A 23,929-nucleotide genomic window follows, 5' to 3' on the forward strand; every position below is an offset into this window, starting at 1 on the left:
GAAATGTACAGAAAGGACTGCCTCCCTTTCAAATTTTAGAAATATACATAAATAGAACATCTATACACACAATTTACAAATTGTGAAACAAAAATCCATATTATTACTAGCTAGGCTGAGAACTAGATCATAGTAGCAACATGACTCCTGAAAGGTCACCATCCTAACCCTAGGTAACCACTCTCTGGACTTTTGCTTTCTTTATGGTTTTATCACCTGTATATACATCCTTCTCTAAATATTTTATTTTGTTTTCCCGCTTTTGAAATTTATATGAATGAAAACATACCTTAATAACCTAAAAGGGAAAAGAATCTGAAAAAGAATATATATATGTGTGTGTGTATATATATGTATACACACATATATATGTATCTGAATCACTTTGCTTTATACCTGAAACTAACACAACATTGTAAATCAACTCTACTCCAATAAAAAGACATACTTTATTGTTTTGCTTCCTTCACTCAGCGTTGTTTTGAAAGTCATTATGTCATTGTGTTCAGCTGCAATTTGTTCCTTTTCATTGCTGTATGAAAACACTGCAATATAAAAAATTATCCTTTCTATTGCTGATGGATATTTGGGTTGCTTCCAGTTTTTCTTTGTTTTTTGCCATGATGTTGTACGGTACTATTTGTACATTCTTGTACATATCTTCTGGTGTACACAATTAGGAGTTTCTCTAAGGTATATACCCAGGAGTGAGTCATAGAATGTACATATCATCAACTTTAGCAAATAGTGGCAAACTCTTTTTCAAAGAGACTGTACTGATTTATACTCCCATCAGCTATGTATGAATGCCTGTAGCTCCATATCTTTGCAAACACTGTCAGACCTCCTCCCCCATCCCCCGCCCCAATCTGGGTGCATGTTGTTGTATCTCATTGTGGTTTTAGTTTTCTCATTTCCTGATTAAGAATGACGTGGAGTATACTTTCGTATATTTGTTGGCCTTTTGGATTTCCTCTTCAGTGAATTGACTAAGTTCTTGTCTTTATTTTAAAATGTCCTATCAGACAGTCTCAAAACCTTCACCTATTTGTTGCAGGACAATCAGTCATCGAGGCAGATGGAATTTCAAACTCAAAACATTTGCTGCCTCAGCTGTACCCTATAGCAGAGAACCAGCTGGTTTACCAAAGTAACAAGTACTTCGACCTTAGGCAGGATTGAGGAACAAGACTACCAGGCAGAGCGGCCTAGCTGTCTTCCTCCTCGCAGGTGGCCTGGGAGCGAGCAGGGGACACGGCCCCGGGATCCCAGAGATCCCCAGAGATCCCAGACACAAATAGGCGCGCAGTCAAAATTGCATCCTTGTGCTTAACCGCCAATTTCAAACTTCCAAGACCTGCCCTGCCGGGTTTGCCCTCCCCGTTTCCCATTGGCCATGAGTCAAAGGAAGAAACAATTTGATTGGCTAGCTCTTTCACTTCCTCTGTCCCTTTAAGAACTTGGGCAGGGCCTGGTTGAGATACAACTGTCCATCATAGGAGCGGGAACGCTGATTGGTCCAGACGTATCTGGGCCCCGCCCGCGCCGTTCCACGGGTTCAAATGCTGCGGCGGGACGCCCGGGGCGGAGCGGAGCGCTGACTGGCGGGGTCGGCTGCGTGTGAGTGTGGTTCCCCTACGCCCAATTTCCCCTCCACCCCATCCTGCAAGACCTGGGGAAGGGCCTCCTCCACCCACACCAATCCCGGCTTTGCCTCTCGGAGCCGGGAGGGCGGCGGTTCCACCCCTAGGGCTTCCGGGGGTCGGGAGGGTCTTCCTAGGCTGGCGGTGCACTGGCCCACTTCCACCAGGGCCGAGGGGTCGGCCAGGCGATGCTGCGGCCAGAGGAATTGTTCCTTTCTCAAGCTTGGTGGGATCCTGTGTTTATTCTGCCCTGCCTCCTGTCAGCATTACTAGTGGGGGCTGGTAGCGCCTTAGAATCTGTGTGACCTTAATTTGTTTTAGTGTCTTCATACTCTTCGTACCCATCCATCACTCTTACTTCCTGCCTCTTTCACCCTGTTCCAGCCCAGCTATTGTTAGAGAAGCCTACCTAGGTCCTGCCTCAGAACCTTAACTCTGACTGTGCCCTCTGCCTGGGATACTTTTCTTTCCCCAGTTATCAGCAAGGCTTGCTGCTTTAACGCCCTTCAGGTTTTGGTTCAGATGTCACCTTCTCAGTGACGTTACTCTGACGCCACTGTTACACACACACTGCCATGCCCCAATTCCCCCATCTTGCTCTTTTTCTTTCTTTTTTTTTGAACCCCATGGCGCTTGAAACCTTTCAACATACCTGTATTATGTAATTTGTTTATTTTCAGCGATTTATTCAGTAGCTATTAGTATTTATGTGCTGGGCTATATGTTTCCCCACTATATGAAGATAAAAGTCCCTGCCCTGGTGGAGCTTACATTCTAAGGAGGGCAGATAAACAGACTTTTAAGAGAGTATGTCAGATAAGTGTTACTCCTGTTACACTGAATAAAAATCTGATTTTTAATCTCCGTCATCAGACTGAGCATCCCAAGACCCAGTGGCGGCTGATTTTCACCTCCCTTTCCTGATATCCTGAGGGAGCTCGGGATCTCAAGCCCTTCCTGCTCAAATCTGCAGAACACAATTAACCCATCTTCCTTCATCACCAGTGAGGAGATGTTGAAGTTCAAGTATGGAGCACGGAATCTGCCGGACGCTGGTGCTGCGGAATCCATTGCCAGCCGGGCCTCCAGGTTGAATCTTTTCTTCCAGGTAAGAGACTGGCTTGCCAACTTTGCTCACCTTCTTTGTTACCTTTGCTTTTGTTATAGGACTGAGGCTAATCCAGGAGAAAATCCCCTTTGGTGTTTCATATGTGCTGATAGTTTTGGAAAGGAGCCGTTGTTCAGACAGGAGTGGGTGGCTCAACTTGCCCTGGAAGGAAGACCTTTTTTATGACTTCAGTACTAAAGTTTGTCCTTTTATTAAAGAAAAGTAATTGAACAAAGACACTCTTTTGACCGAATTTTCTATACTTGTAATCCTATAGAAATACAGAAATCCTTTTCATTCAAGGGATGTTTATAGTTTAGATTAAAAAAAAAAAAAACAGTTTTGATAAATACCACACCTGTGAAACCCCCTTTCCTCTCAAGATACAGAACATTTCCATCACCCCAAAGGATTAAAACTTAATGTCAGATTTTTTTTCCATGTAGATTTCTAATTCTTTTGTTTCTGATGTAGGTGGAACACCGTTGATGTAGAAATCCTTGTTTGACTTACGTATTTGTAAGTCAAAGGGACAATACAGATAGTGGTGAAGATTTAGGTTTGAACCCAGGCCCCAGTACTTGTTAGCTGTGTTACCTTGGGCGAGTCAGTTGCCTTCTCTGAATCCATTTTCCATTCTCTATAATAGAGGTTATAACACCTAATTTACAGAGTTGTGAGGATTAAATGAGATAATCCATGTAAAGTACTTAGTTTCTTGCCCAGCTCTCGGTAAGCCTTTTATAAATGGTAACTATTATTAATAATAAGTGTAGAAATAGTATTAGTGACAGTAATAATAAATTTTTTTTTAGCAGTCTTTCCTGATCTTTTTCTTTCCAATTAATACATGCTCTCATAGGCTTTTTAAAAAAAATTTATTTAATTTTTGGCTGTGTTGGGTCTTCATTGCTGCGCGTGGGCTTTTCTCTAGTTGTGTAGAGCGGGGGCTACTCTTCGTGGCGGTGTGCGGGCTTCTCACTACATTGGCTTCTCTTGTTGCGGAGCACGGGCTCTAGGCGCGCGGACTCAGTAGTTGTGGCTCACGTGCTCTAGAGCTCAGGCTCAGTAGTTGTGGTGCACAGGCTTAACTGCTCCACGGCATGTGGGATCTTCCTGGACCAGGGCTTGAATCCGTGTCCCCTGCATTGGCAGGTGGATTCCTAACCACTGTGCCACCAGGGAAGCCCAGTAATAATAAATTTATGTTCACATAGCAGTAGTTATATTTAAGAAGGCATTTTTGTATGATACCTGTATGATGATAAATAGTAATACTATTTAGTAGTAAGTTAATAGTAATACTATTCAATTTAATAGTATTTAATAGTAATACTAATACATTTAAACCAACTATACTGGTTTAAATGTAATAGTATTTTACAATGTTGTATTAGTTTCAACACTAATACGATCTTGAGGACATTTTCCCCAAGATATTGGTATTGGGGAATGTTCAAACAGGTCAGAATGGGGACAGATTGAAAGTGTAGGTGGGAGCATCCCCATCACCATTTAAGTCATGAGCCATTTTTCACTAATGAATAGTCTATTTTTAACCTCAGCTGACTGAGTGCTACCACTTTTTAACCCCTTTATCGTTTTACTCCCAAACTTTCAACTTATGACAGAATTTATTAAGGGCTTATCATGTGCAGATGTGGAGGGAGACAAAGACTTGCCCAGAATCACACAGCTTGTAAATGGCAAAGCCATGCCCAGTTTTTGGTCTGTGGGTATGTAACTGCTGGGCAATACCGCCAGAGTATGTCAGAGTTTATTAAGTGTGTCTTGTACTTAAATGTCATTTTAACAGCAAGGATTGTGGATAAACCCCTAATTCATCTTTTTTTTTAAACTAATGATTTCCACCCCGCTCCCAGGAAAGCTGTTATTTGCAAGTGTAGCGTAACCCTAACATTCGCCTTAATATAAACAGGTAAGGATACTGTTTTTCCCCCTTCCAGCTGAAACTGCATTCCTTCTTGGATGGGACTTGAACACAGCCAAAACTCAGATTGGACTTGAACCCACGATCCCTGACTTAGGAGGGGACTTGAACCCACTGTCCTTTAATTGAAACCATTCACCTGGTGTCAGGACTTAACTGAAGCTCAGGTTCTCTTGTCTCAGCACAGAAAAGGCAAAGAGTGAGTTTCTTAGCATGGGATGCTTGTGAGAGGTACAAACAGCCGACAAGGGAATGCAGCCCCGAGAGCAAAGAGGGGCTACGTTTTTATAGTCAAAGAAAAAGTGGGGAGAGGGGAAGACCACCTTTTTTCTCATTTTTGGGCAGACATCAAGGCTTATATCATTAGTTCTTCCTTTGACCCTATATGGTCTAACCGGGACTGTCATGGTGCTACTTAAGTCATGTGTATTAGCAGGAGAGTGGTAACATATACTAAAATATGGTAATTCATCTCAGGTTTCAATATAATGTCCCCTTTCACCTAGTTTCTTTCTCCTTTTACCTATATTTCTGTCTTGGATACATGCAGAAATGCTCCTCTTCAAGGACCATTAACTTCCTGACTTCGTGTAAAAAGATTCAGAGCCCATAACTATTGTCTCGTGTTTTAGCTATCAGGACTTGTGGCTTTAGTGTACTTGGTACTTGAATGCACCTGGTCTTCCTTCAAGGTAGTATAGATTGTTGCTAGGTTACTGGATTCTTTTCTTGAGTGGTCATTAGCTATAACAGTCTCCCAGACTCCCTTAAAATTCCCTCTCTGTCCTTAATCCCCTAGTGGGATTTCTAAACTATTTAATTATCCTACTCTATCCCTATCCCAGCGCCCTTTTAATGAGGTTTGGATAGAGAGTAGTGGTTTTGTTTTCCATTTAGGTAAGTACTTTAGACGGGGTCTCAGTTTCTACTTAACAGAACTTCCCCACAAGCTCTAGGTCAGTGGTTGGCAGACTTTAAAATTTTCGAGCCAGCAAAATTTTACAAATTTGCTGGGTTGACCTAGGTTTGCCAACTTTCTATTTTGCCAAGTAAGGAATGTAAAAAACACAGAGAAAAAAGAAAATCATATTATCTTCTTTATTTCATAAAGAAAAGACATTTTAAGAAATACCATGAGAGGAAGGACATCGTTGCAGAATAAAGGACCATTTTACAATTTGAATACATGTAGCTTTATAAAACAGTCATAATGTGGTGTTCATCTTTTCTTATTTCATGGCAGACTTGAAAACTTTGTTAAGACTCAGTACTGTATTTGGGAACAGCTGCTTAAACTCATTAAGGAACAGAAGAAACAGAATCTTAGTTTCCCAGTTAGTGGCAGAGCTCTAAAGTGACAGAAGGGTGACCTTTTGTGACCCAGTGCTTCACAAACCTGGCTGAGGTCTGACTCTCTAGGGAGGACTTGTTACTAAACATATTCTAAGCTACAAACTGGGAAATTGGAATTCAGTAGGTTGGGTTGGAACCTGAGAATCTGTTTTTTTTTGTTTTTTAAGTGCTCCAGTTCTCCAAGTGATTCAGATGTAGCCAATCTGTTTCTGTTATCCAGTGCTGTGTAACAAACCACTCACAAAGTTTAAAACAACAGTGATTTATTTTGTCTTATGATTCTGTGGGTTGGCTGCATTCAACTAGGTGGTTCTTCTGCTGGGGTCACTCATGGGCCTGTATTGAGTTGGGAGCTTGGCTGGGACTGGAACATTTGGGTGCCAGCTGCTGGCTGGGGAGCCTCAGGGTTCTACTGACCTCTCTTCTCCAAAGGTCTTTCATTATTCAGTCAGTCTAACCTGGGGCTTGTAATTTTTTTCTGTGGATAATAAGTATTTTAGATGTCATGGGCCTTACGGTCTCTGCTGCAACTAGTCAACTCTGTCATTGTAGCACAGAAGCAGCCATAGACGATGTGTAAATTAATAGGTATGGCTGTGTTCCAATAAAGCTTTATTTATAAAAACACACAGTGGGCCAGATTTGGCTGACCCCTGGTCTAGCCCAAGCTTCTTGACTTGGTGGATGGCTTCCCCAAAAAAGCAAAAGTAGAAGCCAGACTTCTTAAGGGTTCCACCTTGAACTGGCATATGATCCCTTATGTCATGTTCTGTTGGTTGACGTGAGTCATGGCGATGGCACAGATTCACGGGGAGAGGAAATAGATTCTGACTCTTGGTGGGTGCAGTGGCAAGTGCCTTCAGAGTTAGAGGAACTGTTGGTGGCCGGCTTTGCAGAGAGACCTGCACACAGTCCACAGCTTGGCACATGGGTTTCATTGCTCTAGACCAGGGGTGCAAACTCATGTCTTTGGGGGCCAGGCAGTGTAAAGGAGTCAAGTGAGCCAGATGGAAGAGCTGCGAGTCAGGTCTGCAGTGAAATGCAGACCACATCCGCTACCCAGAGGGGCAGCGCTCCTCAGCTGCAACTCAGCATCCCCAGGCAGGAATGTGGGGCATTGTTGCCAGATCTGCCAGGGTCTCACGAGAAGCCGGAAATCCTCCCCTCCCCTTTTTTTTTTTTGGTGTGAAATCTCCTGATTTTTCAATATTGGCAGATAACTCAAATTATTTTAAATACCACAGGCCAAACAAAACATGTCCGTGGACTAGATGCAGTTTGCCAGTTTGCAGCTGTTGCTCGAGATCGTGAATAAATTCAGCTTTAGCGCAGTCACTCCATTTACACGACCCTAGATTGTTCAAGTGAATTAAACCAAAGTTATGTCAGCAAACCTCTGGGAACACAGGGAGGAAGAGGCAATCATTTGTGTCCTAGTGCAGAGACATGGAGATCTGACAGGACCAGCAGGGTTCAGAGTAGATGTCCCCACGAGCCTCAGACCATTAAGAAAGAAGGACCTTTTCTTACTCTTGGCATGCTGGTGAAGTTTTTCTCCCGAGGTGCTGGAGGAAGAAGCCCACGGTGATGGAATGTCCGAGTGATAACTTAATGACTGTCAATGGATGTTGCTTTAAAGAACGAGGCCACCGAATTACGTTGTTAGTGTGTGTCGTGAGCAGTTAGTCGAGTTGGTGGCTTGCAATTTACTCTGCGTGGATGTTATTGATCAAAGCTTTTCATTATTGACAGTGTCTCCATCTGCTGTTTGCTGTTTTTAGGGGAAACCACCCTTCATGACTCAACAGCAGATGTCTCCTCTTTCCCGGGAAGGGATATTAGATGCCCTCTTTGTTCTCTTTAAAGAATGCAGTCAGCCTGCTCTGATGAGGATTAAGCACGTGAGCAACTTTGTCCAGAAGTGTAAGTGTGGGCAACTTTTTCTTGAAAACTGTCCTGCTTAGAGAGAACTAGAAGGGTGCCAGAGGCGGGATGCGTTTGTGGTCGGTGGGAGTGGGTGGGAAGTCTGCTTTAGACGGACTCACCTTCAAGGTCAGCTTCCACCTTCTGTCTCTGGGAGACCGGATAAGTCTTGGTTGCAGGTGACAGAAACTCAACTCAAACTAGCTTAGGCCAAAAAGTGAACTAAAAAATTTTTTAAATTTTATTGAAGTATAGTTGATGTACAACATTGTGTTGATTTCTGCTGTACAGCAAAGTGATTCAGTTATATATATTGTTTTTCATTATGGTTTATCACAGAATATTGAATATAGTTCCACGTGCTGTGCAGTTGGCCTTTGTTGTTTATCCCAAAAAGTGAATTTTTTTTGGCTCATGAAACTGATAGTCCAGGGATGGGTCAAATTTTCGGCATGGCTGGTTCCAAGGACTTAAATAATGTCCTCTGACTTCATCTTTACACTCACTCAAAGCTGATTATTCATTAAGCATTATAAGCACAGTGCTTAGCGCCCACAGTATTTAATTTTAATAAATTGAATTTATTGTAATTAGTTTAACTTAATTTATTTTAAAATCATAAGAAAATATGGGTATGCTAATAATGTTTAATGATTCTGGATTATATTCATCTTTATACCAATGCAGTCATAAAAAATATATATATTTATATAAAATATATTTTTTATGGAGCAAGGGACTGACAAAGGCAGAAGTGCCTAGGGACTGTGAAAGTCATGAATAGGCCCTGCCCGCACCTTGTTGTTGTGTTTTATTTATTTATTTTAAAGTATTTATTTATTTATTTGGCTGCACTGGGTCTTAGTTGCGGCATGTGGGATATAGTTCCCTGACCAGGGATCGAACTCGGGCCCCCTACATTTGGGAGTGTGGAGTCTTAGCCACTGGACCACCAGGGAAGTCCACGAATGCACCCTGTTCTCGACTCTCCTTGACTTCCACGTGGTGGGGAAGTTGACTGCTGGTTCCCCAGTTTCATATTTTTTCACCTGACCCCAGTGTTTTTCGACCAGCGGTGATTTTGCCTCCCAGGGACATTTGGCAGTATCTGGAGACAGTTTTGGTTGTCACAGCTGGCGGGGAGGGGGCTCATGGCAGCTAATGAGTGGAGCCCGGAGATGCTGCTAAATATCCTACAATGCACGGGGAAGCCCCCCACCACCCAGAACTCTGGGACTAGCGGGCCTTTCTGTCTCGCCGTGAAATCTCAGGGCCTCTTCCTCTCCATATGGCTCTTCTGTGTGGTCTCTCCATGAAGGGCTGGCCAACTACAGCCTGAGATGCCTGCTTTGTAAACAGAGTTCTGCTGGAATACAGCCACGCCTGTTCCCTAGGGCTGCTGTCACATCACGAGGCATTTGAGTAGGCGTGACCATATGGCCTACAAAGCCTAAAATATTTACTGTCTGGCCCTTTAAGAAAAAGTTGCTGACCCCTGGTCTACACTCTAGCAGAGATGTCTAGACCTCCTCCATGGCAACTCAGGGTTTCCAAAAGCACAAAAGTGGAAGCTGCCAGGCCTTTTTTGGGCTCAGGCCTGGAAGGGACGTAGAATCTCTTTGGCTGCATTCCACTGTTTGCAGTGAGGCATAGGGCTCCACAGATTCCATGTGCCGGGGAACTACGTGTATCTTCCACTGTCTATGTTCATGCAATCCCAGGGAAGATTCTCATTGGCTCTGCTTTGGGTCACTTGCCCACCCCTTGACCAGTCACTGGGCCAGGGTGTGAAGTACTGTGATTGGCCTCATCTAGGTGCCCAGGGGTCCAGGGCACTGTGGTCACCAGGACCTCATGGGAAGGGGGATATACATTGCCCAAAGGACCTGGAAGTTTTGAGTGGATTAAACCAATGTATTGCTAAGTGACCGTCGGTACCCTGTCTGTTCTCAGTGCCCTCATCTGCAAAATAGGGGAAAACACATTATCTCATCAATAGGGATTGAATGAGTTAGTGCACAGTCCAGGCTTATCATGTTGCCTGGCATGTAGAAACAATAAATGTTACCCAATAATGATAACCATAAACCTCAATGTTTAATATATTGTGTACCTTTAACTTGAAAATGTACTTGGCGTATTTGTTCATGATTCTGTGTTTGTTTGAATAAGCTCCCACCTTATTTTGTGGAATATTTAAATTCTCAAATAGGGAGTGGGAGGGGAAGGGGAAGGGGAATTATGTGACAGACTAATTTACTGAGCTATCAACATGCACCTTCTTTAGTCTTGAGATTGCCCTCCGGTTCCTTTAAAGCAGTGGATCTTCTAGACTCATTCAGTAATCAGGGGACTAGACTTAGTGAAACATAGATTTTTCTAGTAGAATCCTCTTCCAGGGAGATGTTTCATATTTTTAAAGAGGCTTCCTGGAGAGTATGGTTGAGAGACTGTGACTGGAAAAGGGTGATTGCATTAGTATGCTTTTTTTTCTCCCCTTTGATTTTCTGTTTTGGAATGTAAGCTTCATTTCTCCATGGGAAGAAGGGTCCAACAGCTCTTACTGCATAAGTTTCTCGAGTCTTGCAATAGAGATGGAGATTTTCTTCAGGGACTGTTGGAGGAAGTGAGACAGAATAATACAGCCCTGAAGCAGTGCCCCTAGCTTGGGCCAAGAGAGGGCAGGGAGCTGGCATCTGGGAACCAGGGAAAGGCTTTTTGTTTCTTAATTGTTATTCTAGCCCCAGTGCCTAAAACAGTGTCTGGCTCACAGAAGGTTTTAATAAATATTGGTTGACTGACTGTTGCTGATGAACAGAATAGTAGCAAAATCTTAAGTAGTATATCACATATTTTGTGTAAAAAATATCAAGCGTGATATTAAAACATGCAGACAAAGTGTTGATAATGGTTAAAGTTGGGCTCTTCTTGGTGATCTGACAGTAGCTGAAATTCTACCCTCTTTTAACTAGGTTCGCTGCAGGCAAGCGTATGTTCACAAGCTTAGTACTTTGGGCAAAATGTAACTTTAAGAAGTTTTTTTTCCCCCGATTGCAAACATGATACAAAGTAATTATTTGCAGCAACGTGGATGGACCTAGAGATTATCATACTAAGTGAAGTATGACAGAGAAAGACAAATATCATATGATATCACGTATATGTGGAATCTAAAAAAAATGATACAAATGAACTTATTTACAAAGCAGAAATAGACTTACAGACATAGAAAACAAATCTATGGTTACCAAAGGAGAGGGGAGGGATAAATTAGGAGTTTGAGATTAACATATACACACTGCTATATATAAAATAGGTAACTAACAAGGACCTACTGTATAGCACAGGGAACTATATTCAATATCTTGTAATAACGTATAATGGAAAAGAATCTAAAAAATATTTATATATGTATAGCTAGTCACTTTGCTGTACACCTGAAACTAACACAACATTGTAAATTAACTATATTTCAATAAAAATATTTTAAAAATACAAAGTTAAATATAAAAGGTCAGAGTGGGAGAAGATCCCTCAAAATCTTTCCTAAGATAACCACTGTTAACGATTTGGTGCGTAGTACTGCAGTTTTTCTTTTGTCCTTATAAAATATTTATTATGAAATGTTCAAACATACCTAAAGGTGAAGAGACGCGTGTCGTGAGCCCGCACATACCAATCCACTAGCTTGAGCAATGAACCCTTTTCCATTGCATGTTCTAACATTACTGTGTTTTAATTTTATGCAAAATGGCTCATATGTTTATAATGCTTTTGCCACTAGGTTTGCTCACCAAGCAAAATATTTACTCGACAGGTATTTACGGAGCACTCGCTATGTGTCAGCTTCTGTTTTGGGTGCTGGGTTTACAGTAGTGATCAAGACAGAAAAAATCCTTGTTCTTGAAGAACATAGACTCTAGTGGAGGTCGAGCTACTGAATTCTTTTAAACATGTGCCTAATATTCTTTTATGTGGGTGGACTCTTAGGCTGTTTCCCCTTTCCTACTAACAGACCTCTAGGTTGTTTCTGATTTTTTTCCTGTAACAAACAGCGTTTATCATAAATATCTTGATATGTATGTCTTTGGAGCATTTCTGTGAAGGATGAATTCCTAGAGATTGAAGTGTCGCAATACTGAGTTTCTAAAAAGGAAGCAGTACACTCATCTGTGGTGGCTTTTGCCTCCTGGGTCCAAATATATATCTGACAAGGTCCTTCTTTGACTGCATTTTCATTCCATGCTTTGGGTCTTTACCTCCCCTCAGTGTTCGGTCTGCACTGGGCTCAGAGTGGACAGGGATGAAGGGTCGCTGTGGTTTTGAAGTCACAGAAGTTGCTGGTAGGGAGAGAAGTTGTGAAGGGTTATTTTTTCCACAGTCATAGACATGAGTTTAGCATCTCACCTGTTCACCTTAATAATCCACAAGCCTGACCCTGTTGGACAGGGGAGGAGTTGGCAGGACACGGCCGAGGCCAGGAAGCCCCAGAGGAAGTTTGGGCAATGGCGCCTACCCTCGGCACCAAAACCAGTAAGCCACTTGGTGTCTTTGGTCAACTTACACATTTGGAGGGCGGACCACAATGAAATCTGTCGTGTGCAAAATGAACCCCATGACGGACACAGCTTCCTGTGGTTCTGAGGTTAAGAAGTGGGGGACCCAGCAGCTGACAGTGGAGAGTGACAAAAGCAGAGATGACCTTCTGGACATTTAGATGGAAACCAATGCAGGTGAAAGTCCACTGGTGAAAACTGACTTCTTTTTTTTTTTTTTTTTTGATGTTGGAGGTAGGAGTTTATTAATTTATTTATTTATTTTTGCTGTGTTGGATCTTCGTTTCTGTGCGAGGGCTTTCTCTAGTTGCGGCAAGCGGGGACCACTCTTCATCGCGGTGCGCGGGCCTCTCGCTATCGCGGCCTCTCTTGTTGCGGAGCACAGGCTCCAGACACGCAGGCTCCGTACTTGTGGCTCACGGGCCTAGTTGTTCCGCGGTATGTGGGATCTTCCCAGACCAGGGCTCGAACCCGTGTCCCCTGCATTAGCAGGCAGATTCTCAACCACTGCGCCACCAGGGAAGCCCGAAAACTGACTTCTGATATGTTCTTTAATTGTCCAGTGAGCAATCCGTAATTGATATATAATTTAAGTCCAACTTGTAACAAGATTTTTTAAACTGGAAAAAAAAAATCCAAAAGCCTTTGGATAACAGCATTGCGATGTGGAATGGTGTCTCAGAATTCTGAGAGCATCGTGATAGTGTTGCCTGCAAGCAGTTTTGTCTCCCTGGGTGATTGAGGTGCCTGGTGGTTGCCAGTGACAGACCCAGAGTTATTAAGTTGGACAATGCTGTAAGCAACACGGGGGCCCAAGGCCTAACAGAATCAGGAGAGCCTGGCCTTGTATGCGAGCAGTGATGAAATCAGGTTCAAGCCAGCATATTTGGGGAATTAATAATTCAAAACTCAAGTACTAGATCTGAAAGAAACTTGGAAGCGGGCAGGGCAGAAAGGCTGGGCTTGGCACAGTGATGTCAGGGCAAAAGGAAAATATCGTGCAGCTTTCAGTTTGCTTCTGCATGGAATTCTCCCTGAAAGTGCTCTTTCTTTATTTTTTTGTTTTGCAACGGTCACGATGAATTCATGCGGATCCACCCACCCCTCTTGCCTGATTACTCAAGGGGCCAAAAGAAGGTGTTTTTAGGATGACTGTTGAAGTAACAGATGTGGTTACTGCAGTGATGTTCATCGTATGAGCCTTTGAGCTAAGTTAATTCAACTCCACCCACGCAACAAAGAAAGGGAGTGGGTAACAACAATTAAAATTGCGTCGGCTAATGCATTAATCTGTTGACAAGTGACTGTGGTTATGACGTGGCTTTTCCCTTCGTTGGATTCTGTCCCTTTCGCTGTGTGAACAACTCTCTGAGTGATTGTAACTCTAGAGTGTGGCTCCCGGCTTTATCTGGTGCCCACCCACAGAAATGAGGATCACTCCAGGGTACCCGTGAGATTTCGAGAGTCCCTTGGTCTTCACCATGGCACCTTTCTGAGGGATTCTCCGGGGTAATTTTGATTACGTGTTTCTCTTGTCTTGCTTAGGAGTGTAACCCTCTATATGAGGCAGTTTCCCTATATCAGGCAGGATTGAAGGATTTGGTCAGTCATAACTGTTCCGCTCTATTCTTTTTTTTAAAATATTTTATTGAAGTATAGTTGATTTACAATGTTGTTAATTTCTGCTGTACAGCAAACTGATTCAGTTATACATACATATATTCTTTTTCATCTTCTTTTCTATTATGATTTATCACAGGATATTGAATATAGTTCCCTGGGCTATACAGTAGGACCTTGTTGTTTATCCATCCTGTACATAATAGTTTGCATCTGCTAATCCTAAACTCCCAATCCATCCCTCCCACCCCTCCTCCCCCTTGGCAGCCACAGGTCTGTTCTCTATGTCTTTGAGTCTGTTTCTGTTTTGTAGATATGTTCATTTGTATCGTATTTTAGATTCCACATATAAGTGATATCATATGGTATCTGTCTTTCTCTTTCTGACTTACTTAATATGATAATCTCTAGGTCCATCTATGTTGCTGCAAATGGTATTATTTCATTCTTCTTTTTAAAAAATTTTTTATTGGAGTATAGTTGATTTACAGTGTTGTTTCAGGTACACAGCAAAGTGGATCAGTTATACATACACACACATATATATATATATACTTTTTTTTTTTTAGATTCTTTTCCCATATAGGCCATTACACAGTATTGAGTAGAGTTCCCTGTGCTATACCGCAGGTTCTTATTAGTTCATTCTTTCTTATGGCTGAGTAGTATTCCATTGTATATATATAAACCACATCTTCTTTATCCATTCATCTGTTATGGACATTTAGGTTGCTTCCGTGTCTCGGATATTGTAAATAGTGCTGCTATGAACATAAGGGTGCATGTATCCTTTTGAATTATTTTGTCTGGGTATATGCCCAGGAGTGGGATTGCTGGGTCATATGGTAGTTCTATTTTTAGTTTTTCTGAGGAACCTCCATACTGTTCTCCATCGCGGCTGCACCAATTTACATTCCCACCAACAGTGCAAGAGGGTTCCCTTTTGTCCACACCATCTCTAACAGTTATTATTTGTAGACTTTTTAATGATGGCAGTTGTGACTGGTGTGAGGTGATACCTTATTGTAGTTTTGACTTGCATTTCTCTAATAATTAAGTTCCACTCTATTCTTTAGACCATTAGAGTTGTTGCAAATCCAGCGATGCCCCAACTTAGTGCTGTTAAATAAATATATGTTAGATTCCAAATCTGCCACCCGTTTAGTCCACACTTTAAACACTGAGAATCTCTCACTGTTCCGCCCCCTCCTCCAATCCCCCAAATTCATATGTTAAGGCTCTATCCCCCAACATGTGAAGGCTTTGGGAGATAATTAGGTTTAGATGAATTCATAAAGGTGGTCCCCCATGATGGAATTAGTGTCCCTGGAAGAAGAGGGACGAGGGCTCCTTTTCTTTCTGCCACATGAGGACACAGGGAGAAGATGGCCGTCCATCAGTCAGGAAGCGGGTTCTCTCCAGGATCTCAGTCTGCTGGCCTTCCCAGCCACCAGGACTTTGAGAAATACATGCCTGTTGTTTAAGCCGCTTTGCCCATGGGTCTGTGGTGTTTTATTAAAGCAGTCAGGGCAGATGAAGACACCAGCTGAGAGATTGCACTCTGAGAAGGAATAGTCTATATGCCAAGAAAAAAGATAGTTGCAAACCCATCCAGGTGTGTGATACGTCAGCTCTGCAGGACCAAGGTCAGGGCTCTATTTGGTTCCTTGGGGTCAGGCTTTTTTTCCCCTTTGGTAGCGCTGCTGCATATTAAGGCCAGGAAGGTATTTACTGACACGATCCAAGGGAGATAAGACTTGGGCTAGTGGGATAAAACTGAGCAGGACACGTGTAGTCAGAATGGAATGATCTGGAAGTCAACTCCAAAGTCGACTGACATGGGGATCACATTGCTTACATCCCATTATAAACTGATCTAAATGCTGGTAAGAACTTTTGATCACACACTGCCCTGCAGCCTCCAGAGAGGAGGAAGAAAAGCATGCTTTCCGTTCTCCTTCCCCTATTTTCTACGTCTACAGGATTCAAATCATAGCTGCCATGGAAACTGTGCTTTGGAATTTCTGGAGCCCTTAATTTTAACTTAGCATAGGAAAACACTTTTATGCTGATTTTATAATTATTCACGACGACGAGAAAGTGACTAAGTATCTTCTGACAGCTAGGGAAGACATCGCAACACTTTCTTCTTCCTTTCTTTTCGCTTTCATAAAGATGCGCGTATTTGAAGCACGTTATGGATCAGGAGTCACTCTTCCGTCTTTTGCAGATTCTGACATCGTAGCTGAGTTGCAGGAGCTCCAGCCTTCAGCAAAGGACTTTGAAGGGAGAAGTGTGGTAGGTTGCGGTAACTTTGCCGAAGTGCAGGTGGTCAGAGAGAAAGCGACCGGGGACATCTATGCCATGAAAGTCATGAAGAAGAAGGTTTTGTTGGCCCAGGAGCAGGTAGGAGCGTTTAACATCACAGCATTTTCCCCCTTTCTGTACCAGCATGTTCATTGCAGAGATGAGAATCTGCTGAATTGGCATCTGGGATGGAGCCAGTTTTCCTTTGCCTCTCTAGTTAATTACGGTGGCACAGCCAGGAAGGTCTGAACACTCTTGAACTGACATTGACTAATTTTGAAGACTGACAAGCTCCCCTGAGTTGCTTTTATAGTTGCATATTATTCAGAACCAACTTGGCCTTTTCACTAATGAATTGGAGATGCTCTTTCATGACCATCCCTTGGGGATTCAGAGATGTGCATGTTATGGGGTGAGTCAGATAGCCTTTGCTTTCGTACGCATCTTATATATTTGTGTTGTGGGCATGTGTATTTGATTTTAAAACAGGCCTCTGAAGAAATTAAATTGTTCTGTGGCTAGGGAGTTGCTGGGTGGAGAGCAGGTGAGAAGTTATCTTTCCTGTTGTGGTGTTTTTCTCTCTTTTAAACAAGGCTACTGCCTCCAGACAGTATTGATTCATTTGCCTCGTTTCTAGAGAGGTGGCCATCAGCCTTGGTGTTCAGAGAGCAATTTATTAGTTACCCATGTTCAGGTGCACATCATGTGTCTGATAATGGACCCAGCTCCGTGGGAAGCCTGCAAAAGGAATCGAAGCTCCATGGCTGTTAATTTCAGGGTTTTAGAACAACCTTGGAAAGTGGAGGTAAAGCACAGATCCGTAAAGCAGGCACTTAGGAGCTAAAGCATCACAGAAGAGGGAGCAGTTAGCAAATTCATGAACGATAGAATGAGGAGAGGTGTGGGTGAGCCAGAGACAGTTAGGGAAGGTTCACAGTGCTGAGAGGGAGCATGGGCTCCGGACAGAGAGAAGTGACGAGAATGTACCAGGTAGAAGTGTGGCGTGTGTGCCGTTCTGGAGGTGTGAGTATTAGAACGCTACGCAGATGTGTTTGTTTGTTTTTGTTGTTTAAGTGGTTTAGAACGAATAGACTGGGAGATGGGGAGAAATAAGGGTATTGGAGTTGGGAGGGGGTGATTGGTGGGAAACCTCAAGAACCCTTTTTTGGTTACTGTGATAAAATACATGCAACATAAAATTTACCATTTTAGCCATTTTTAAGTGTACAGTTCAGTGGCATTAAGTACATTCACAGTGTGCCACCATCACCGCTGTCCTTCTGCAGAACTTTTTCATCATCCCAGGTAGAAACTCTACCCATTAAATAGTAACTCACCCTCCCCAAGAACTGCTTTTCGGAGTCACAGTTTAATTTGTGAGATGTTTGGGAATCACGTAGGTTTTTGGAGGAAAGCGGCTGGGATCTGGGTCTGAGTACCTAAGTGACTTTGTGTGGTCTCCAGTCAGAGACTCAGCAGAGGGCAGGAAGCTGCTTGTCAGCATCCAGGAAAGCTGTGGTGTGCGTTCAGGAATGAAATGTGGGCAACTTCACAGAAAGGACAAATGACAGGACATGGCAAATCATTCGGAAGAGAGGCGTGGAAGATGCCCACTCAGCCACGCAGCACCTAACAACCACCTGTCATCAGGCCACACCTGCTGAGTACCAGTCGTGTCTGGTGTGTTCCTAGGTCCTTGGAAGAGGCCTTAGATGTAGGCTTGTGCTGCTTATATTTCAGGTGGGAAATGGTGCATATCAAAGGAAGCAAATTCAGCGTCTACGATACTGCAGGCAAGTGATAGAGACACTCACATAGGTGTGCGTTCCTCCAGGTGAATGACTTGAGATGACCCCTTGCGAGGCGAGGGCTGGGAGATTTAAAAATCGCACACACCTGGGAGCTAATTAACCCCACTCACCCATTCCTTACCTGAGCCATGGTGAGGCTTTGGAATTGAAGGGTGTGAGAAGAGAAGTCAGCACAGGGAGTTGGGGGAAGGAAGTGCCAGAGAGGAGGTGAGAAGAGGTAGCATCCTGTGAAAAAGACCTGTCACCTAGGAGAAGCCAGCAACCCCGCCCAGAGCTCCGTGAAAACTGGAAGAGGTCCTCAGAGACCATTTGTTTTAATAGAAGCTTCAGGGGTCAGACGAGGCGTCAATGATAAGCAAGTGAAGGTGTAGACCCTTCTGTTCAGCCAGCCTTCACTGAACACTTTTTATGTGCCAGGAAAACAGAAGGATCAGCAAATCCCACACGGTAGATTTCGGGGGTTAGGTTGGTGTTTCCCAGATGTGTTAGAGGTTAAACTGGTGGTGTGCATGATGATTTTGGGCAGTACACACACGGACAGAACTATTTTAAAACATTTAATAGTTTAATATTAACTGGCGTATCCAAACCTGGCACTTTCACAGATGTTACTCTTAGAACGAAATGGAAGAAGGTGTATTTAAAATTAAATTACTTGGAAACAGTCACAAATTTACAGAAAAGTCACAAGTATAGTGTGTCAGTCAAGGTTCTATAGTATATATATATGATACATGCTATCTATACACATTGACTATACATACATGTACACATTGACTATACATACATGTACACATTGACTATACATACATACGCATATGTGTATGACTTACCTGACTGTGGGCGCTAGGAAGGCTGAAATCTGTAGGGCAGGTCAAGAGGCTGGAAGCTCTCGGGCAGAAGCTGGTGATGCAGTCTTGAGGCAGAATTTCTTCTTTCTCAGGGAAGCCTCAGTTTTGTTCTTAAGACCTTTCAACTGATTGGATGAGGCATACCCAAATCATCAAGGATAACCTCCTTTACTAAATTAACCACCGCCTACACAACAGCCTCACGGCAACACCTAGATTAGTGTTGGCTTGAATGACTGGGTGCTAGAGCCTAGCCAAGTTGACACACAAAACTATCACATATAGTATCAACAACTTCCTTTTCCTGAACCATTTGAAAATCACTCACCAGCCCGATGCCCCATTATCTCCAGGTACTTCAGAGTACATTTCCTATAATAAGGACGTTTTCCCATGAATGACAACACAACCATCAAAATCAGGAAATCAACCATGATAAAATTACCACCATCTAATCCTCAGGCCCCACTCAGGGTTCACCAGTTTGTTCCATGGTCTTTTAGAACAAAAGGATTCACTTCAGGATCCCATGTGGCATTTAGTTGTCCTGTCCCTCTAGTCTTTTCAGTCTGGAACAGTCCCTTCATTTCTCCCGGACTCTCATGACCTTGGCGACTCTGAAGATTGTAGGCCAGTTATTTTGTAAAATGTAGATTTGTCTGATGTTGCTCATGCTGAGATTCAGGTTCAGGCAGGATTATCACAGACAGAATGCTCTGTTCCTCTCATTGCATCCCAACAGGTGAGTCTCAATTTCAGTTTGTCACATTCCTGAGGATGTCACTTTGGTATCTGCCACACTTCTCCACTGTGGAGTTAACTCCTTTCCCCTTTGTAATTACATACGTATATTTTGGAAGGAGATACTTTCAAACTATGGAAATACCTATTTCTCATAAAACTTTCAATCCATGAATTTATTTATATCTGTATGGACTTGCATTTTCCTGTCAGTGAGTTACAATCCATTCCTGTTATAATATATTTTTATACTCAAATTGTCCCCAGGTTGGCCAATGAGAGAAAAGGGAACCCTCTTGCACTGTTGGTGGGAATGTAAATTTAGACAGCCACCATGGGGAACAGTATGGAGGTTCCTTAAAAAACTAAAAATAGAATTACCATATGATCCAGCAATCCCACTTCTGGGCGTATACCCAGAGAAAACCGTAATTCAAAAAGACACATGCACCCCAATGTTCATTGCAGCACTATTTACAATAGCCAGGTCATGGAAGCAACCTAAATGCCTATCGACAGACTAATGGATAAAGAATATGTGGTACATATATACAATGGAGTATTACTCAGCCATAAAAAGGAACAAAATTGGGTCATTTGTAGAGACTTGGATGGACCTAGAGACTGTCATACAGAGTGAAGTAAGTCAGAAAGAGAAAAACAAATATCGTATATTAGCACATATATGTGGAATCTAGAAAAATGGTACAGATGAACCGGTTAGCAAGGCAGAAATAGAGACACAGATGTAGAGAACAAATGTATGGACACCACAGGGGGAAAGTGGGCATGGGGTGGGATGCATTGGGAGACTGGGATTGGCATGTGTACACGAATATGTATAAAATAGATATCTAATAAGAACCTGCTGTATAATAAATAAATAAAATTAAATTTAAAAAAAAAGAATCCCTTCAGGTTGGCTTTTGTGTCCTTTTGACATATTCCCCATCTTTGAGTTCTGTGTTGCTTTCTGATACAGCAAGATGTTCAGGCTCTTACACTTTTACTTTACCTGCCCCAGACCTGCAATCAGTCATTTCTCCAAGGACCTCTTTTTGTTTTGTTTTGTTTTTGTTTTTAAGTGGAAAATGGTATTTAGAGGCCACGATCTGGGCACTAGGTGTTCTGATTGCTATTGGGATGTCATTGCTCCCAGACGCCTTTCAGTGGACAAAGCCAGGGAATACATGTACATGTATGCAGTATACCTACCTTCACACACACAGACACACACACATTTACATCTCTGTTTATTTCTGTATCTATCTCTATATGTTGAAAACCATGTGTTCACATCGACACTTCCAAGTCCAGTCCAGCTTCACAAGGTTCATTGTAATTTTCACACTTTCCATGTTTGTAACTCTCTTCTCTGATATCACCCTTAATATTTTTCACTTATTTTATGCACCTGTGTCCATCCAATCTACTGTGTTTGCTGCTTCCGCCTCCCCTTGGTAGGTTCAGATGCCCTGCTCTAGGCCATCCCTACACGTGATGACCTTCCTCACCTTGCTTGGACCAGTCACCCTGTTCTGGGCCACCATGGCTCTCCTTGCCACCTGTCATGGATGCTTACCTGGTGGTTTTTCTCCATCTCATGGCTTTAGGACTGAATTGCTCAGGAAGGGAAGGTAAAGAGAAAGAGATTTAGATTTTAAAGTAGTGAGTTGACTTTAAAGAAAGACGTTAAGTAAATAATTGGATACATATGCATCTGGCAAAAATGGTGAGCAAAGTAGGCAGAAGGGTGAGATTTGTGGAATGTTGGGCTAAGTGATGGCTTTTTTAAAACAAAACAAAACTAGAATTATCAGTTTAAGCAAAGGGCATTTTCCCCATCACACTTAGTTCTTTATAATTGTCTAAACAGTTTCTTTTCCCCCTAGGTTTCATATTTTGAGGAAGAACAGAACATATTATCTCAGAGCACAAGCCCTTGGATCCCCCGGTTACAGTATGCCTTTCAGGACAAAAAAAATCTTTATCTGGTGAGTCTTTCCATCTCTCTAGAATTAGTCTGGTGTTGCAATAATCAGATAGTACAGCTGTGGAATTCAATGTGGTTCTTGCCCACGTGGCCCACAACACCTCTCATTCTTTCTCATGCTTTCCTGACTTTCAGGTGTCTTCCTGTTCTTCTTGTCTTAAATATGAAGAACTAACCCATTTAGAAAGAGCTTCATTTATTGCTGGATATTGTAGCTGTGGCTTACAGAGCAATAAGGAGAAGTCATTTATTTGGAAATAGTCTGCTGTTTCCTTTAACAGAATCTTGCTTTAAATTAAAAAAATTGAGATAATGCATAGTTATTATAAGAAAATGCAAATGCTGCAGAAATGTATGAAATAGAAGGGAACATGCTCTACCTTTCTTTCTAATCCCTTTCCCCAAGGAAACAAACGTTAATGGTTATGTATGTTCTTTCTGACCCTTAACCACGCCTTGCAGAAAAATATTTCTATGTCTATGCGTGTAACACATGTATATAGCTTGTTTTACAAAAATGGTATATTACTGTCTACTTTGCTCTTCAGCTTGCTTTTTGCGTTGAACGATTTGTCCCTGACATCTTTCCATGTCACTACATGCAGATCTGCTTCATTCTTTCGAGCAATGCCATGGTTTTTCCTGATGTGCCTGTAGCATAGCTTACAGAATGCTAAAATTCATTTTGGGGCCTTGTTTAGGTTCTTGGGGGTTTAGATTCCTAAAATTAAAAAGGTATCCTAAAAACAATTTTTGTTCTTGATTCAGCCCTTAAAACAAGACTATCCTATTACGTTGAATGGAGATAAACTTTTGTAAAGTTCACGTCAGAGAAAAGGGTAAGAGAGAGACGGATTCCTATTTGTCTTGAACCTCCACTGGGCATTTTGGGGGGACTTTACACCTTTATTTCTGACCTGGAATAAACAGTTTATTTGCCTTGGTCCCTAGCGCTACCCAGCCTTCTGAGCAAGGACATTCTCACACAGATGCACTGGGAGACCGGCCTTGCGCTGACCAAGTGCTCCTTCAGAATCAACAGCACACCTGTGGTCTCTGTGTCCTGAAACTTCCTTTCCTTGAATATTGTCTTGGAAGCTTTTCTTCCTTGACACATGGGGCTTGGAACCCTTTCCTTTGCTAATGACCTTGGTGTGTTTCTAGGCTCACTGGTGTTCTAGGACATTTGTTGCATACATGATATTTGTCTTGTGCTCTCTGTGTCTTGCGGAGTGCCCTGTGTTTGGGCATATTAACAGATTTATTCGTTAGCCTTCAGAAAAGCAGTTACCTTGACACAGCAGGCTCTTTGTTTGTTTGTTGTTGTTGTTTTGGACATTTTAACTGGAGCCCTGCAAATGATACAGCACACCAGCGTGTGAGCATAATGTTAGTTTTTGAGGCCACACAGCACACAGGCCATCCTGGAGCTAGGAAGGGCTCTGATTTTTGGCAGAAGTTGAGACTCCACAGATTGCTCTGCTCTGAAATCTTATCGTACTCTTCCTCTGAGTCGAAAAGCTCAACCTTTTTGATGTCCAATCTCATGCAGCTTCTTCTTCATAAAAGTAGCACTGTTGAGATGCTTTGGGACTTTCACACCATCATGGTCAGTTTTGGTAGAGGTGATGGCAGATTCTGAGTGTCCTGCGTAAAGGAACTCAGATGAATGAGGGCTAGTGGTCCAGTCCCAAGCGGCAAGCTCCTGCTCAGTTCCTGCAGGGATACCGCCCTCTGCTTGTCTCTGGGGTGGCCAGTGAGGATGGTCAGCGGGGCCCTAGGAGCAACACTCGTACTTGTTTTCATGTTGATTATAGTTGGGTTTTTTCCCCCACTGCTCAACAGTTTCCAAAGCATATCTCTGGGAGGGTGATATTTGGGCATTTTGAGAAGTTTAAACTCTTCAGTGTCACCCTTTTTATCCATACCAATTGGCCTTGTCACAGTGGTGAGAACCGTCTCTTTCTTTTTCTTAATTGTGGATTTGACTGCTGTGGACTTCTGCTTGGATATAACTTTTCTGGAATACCTTGTAGATTGGGAATACCTGCCGTTCCTCTGCTAGGACAGGC

At 42.6% G+C, this 23,929-nt stretch overlaps 1 protein-coding gene across 4 annotated transcripts in view; it reads left to right on the top strand.

Moving 5' to 3' along the window:
* Positions 1-1,586: 1,586 nt before the first annotated feature.
* Positions 1,587-23,929, top strand: part of CIT (citron rho-interacting serine/threonine kinase) — a 168,507-nt gene continuing 146,164 nt past the window's right edge. For all 4 annotated transcript variants that reach the window (XM_024758531.1, XM_024758532.1, XM_024758529.1 and 1 more), the window contains exons 1-5: positions 1,587-1,620; positions 2,649-2,751; positions 7,837-7,978; positions 16,385-16,560; positions 21,757-21,858. In XM_024758531.1, coding sequence (XP_024614299.1) covers positions 2,656-2,751; positions 7,837-7,978; positions 16,385-16,560; positions 21,757-21,858 — 516 coding nt within the window. In that variant the 5' untranslated portion in view covers positions 1,587-1,620; positions 2,649-2,655. The remainder of the gene's footprint in view (positions 1,621-2,648; positions 2,752-7,836; positions 7,979-16,384; positions 16,561-21,756; positions 21,859-23,929) is intronic.

Source organism: Neophocaena asiaeorientalis, unplaced genomic scaffold (genome assembly GCF_003031525.2).
Source record: "Neophocaena asiaeorientalis asiaeorientalis breed wild unplaced genomic scaffold, Neophocaena_asiaeorientalis_V1.1 scaffold77, whole genome shotgun sequence".
NCBI classification, from domain to species: domain Eukaryota; kingdom Metazoa; phylum Chordata; class Mammalia; order Artiodactyla; family Phocoenidae; genus Neophocaena; species Neophocaena asiaeorientalis.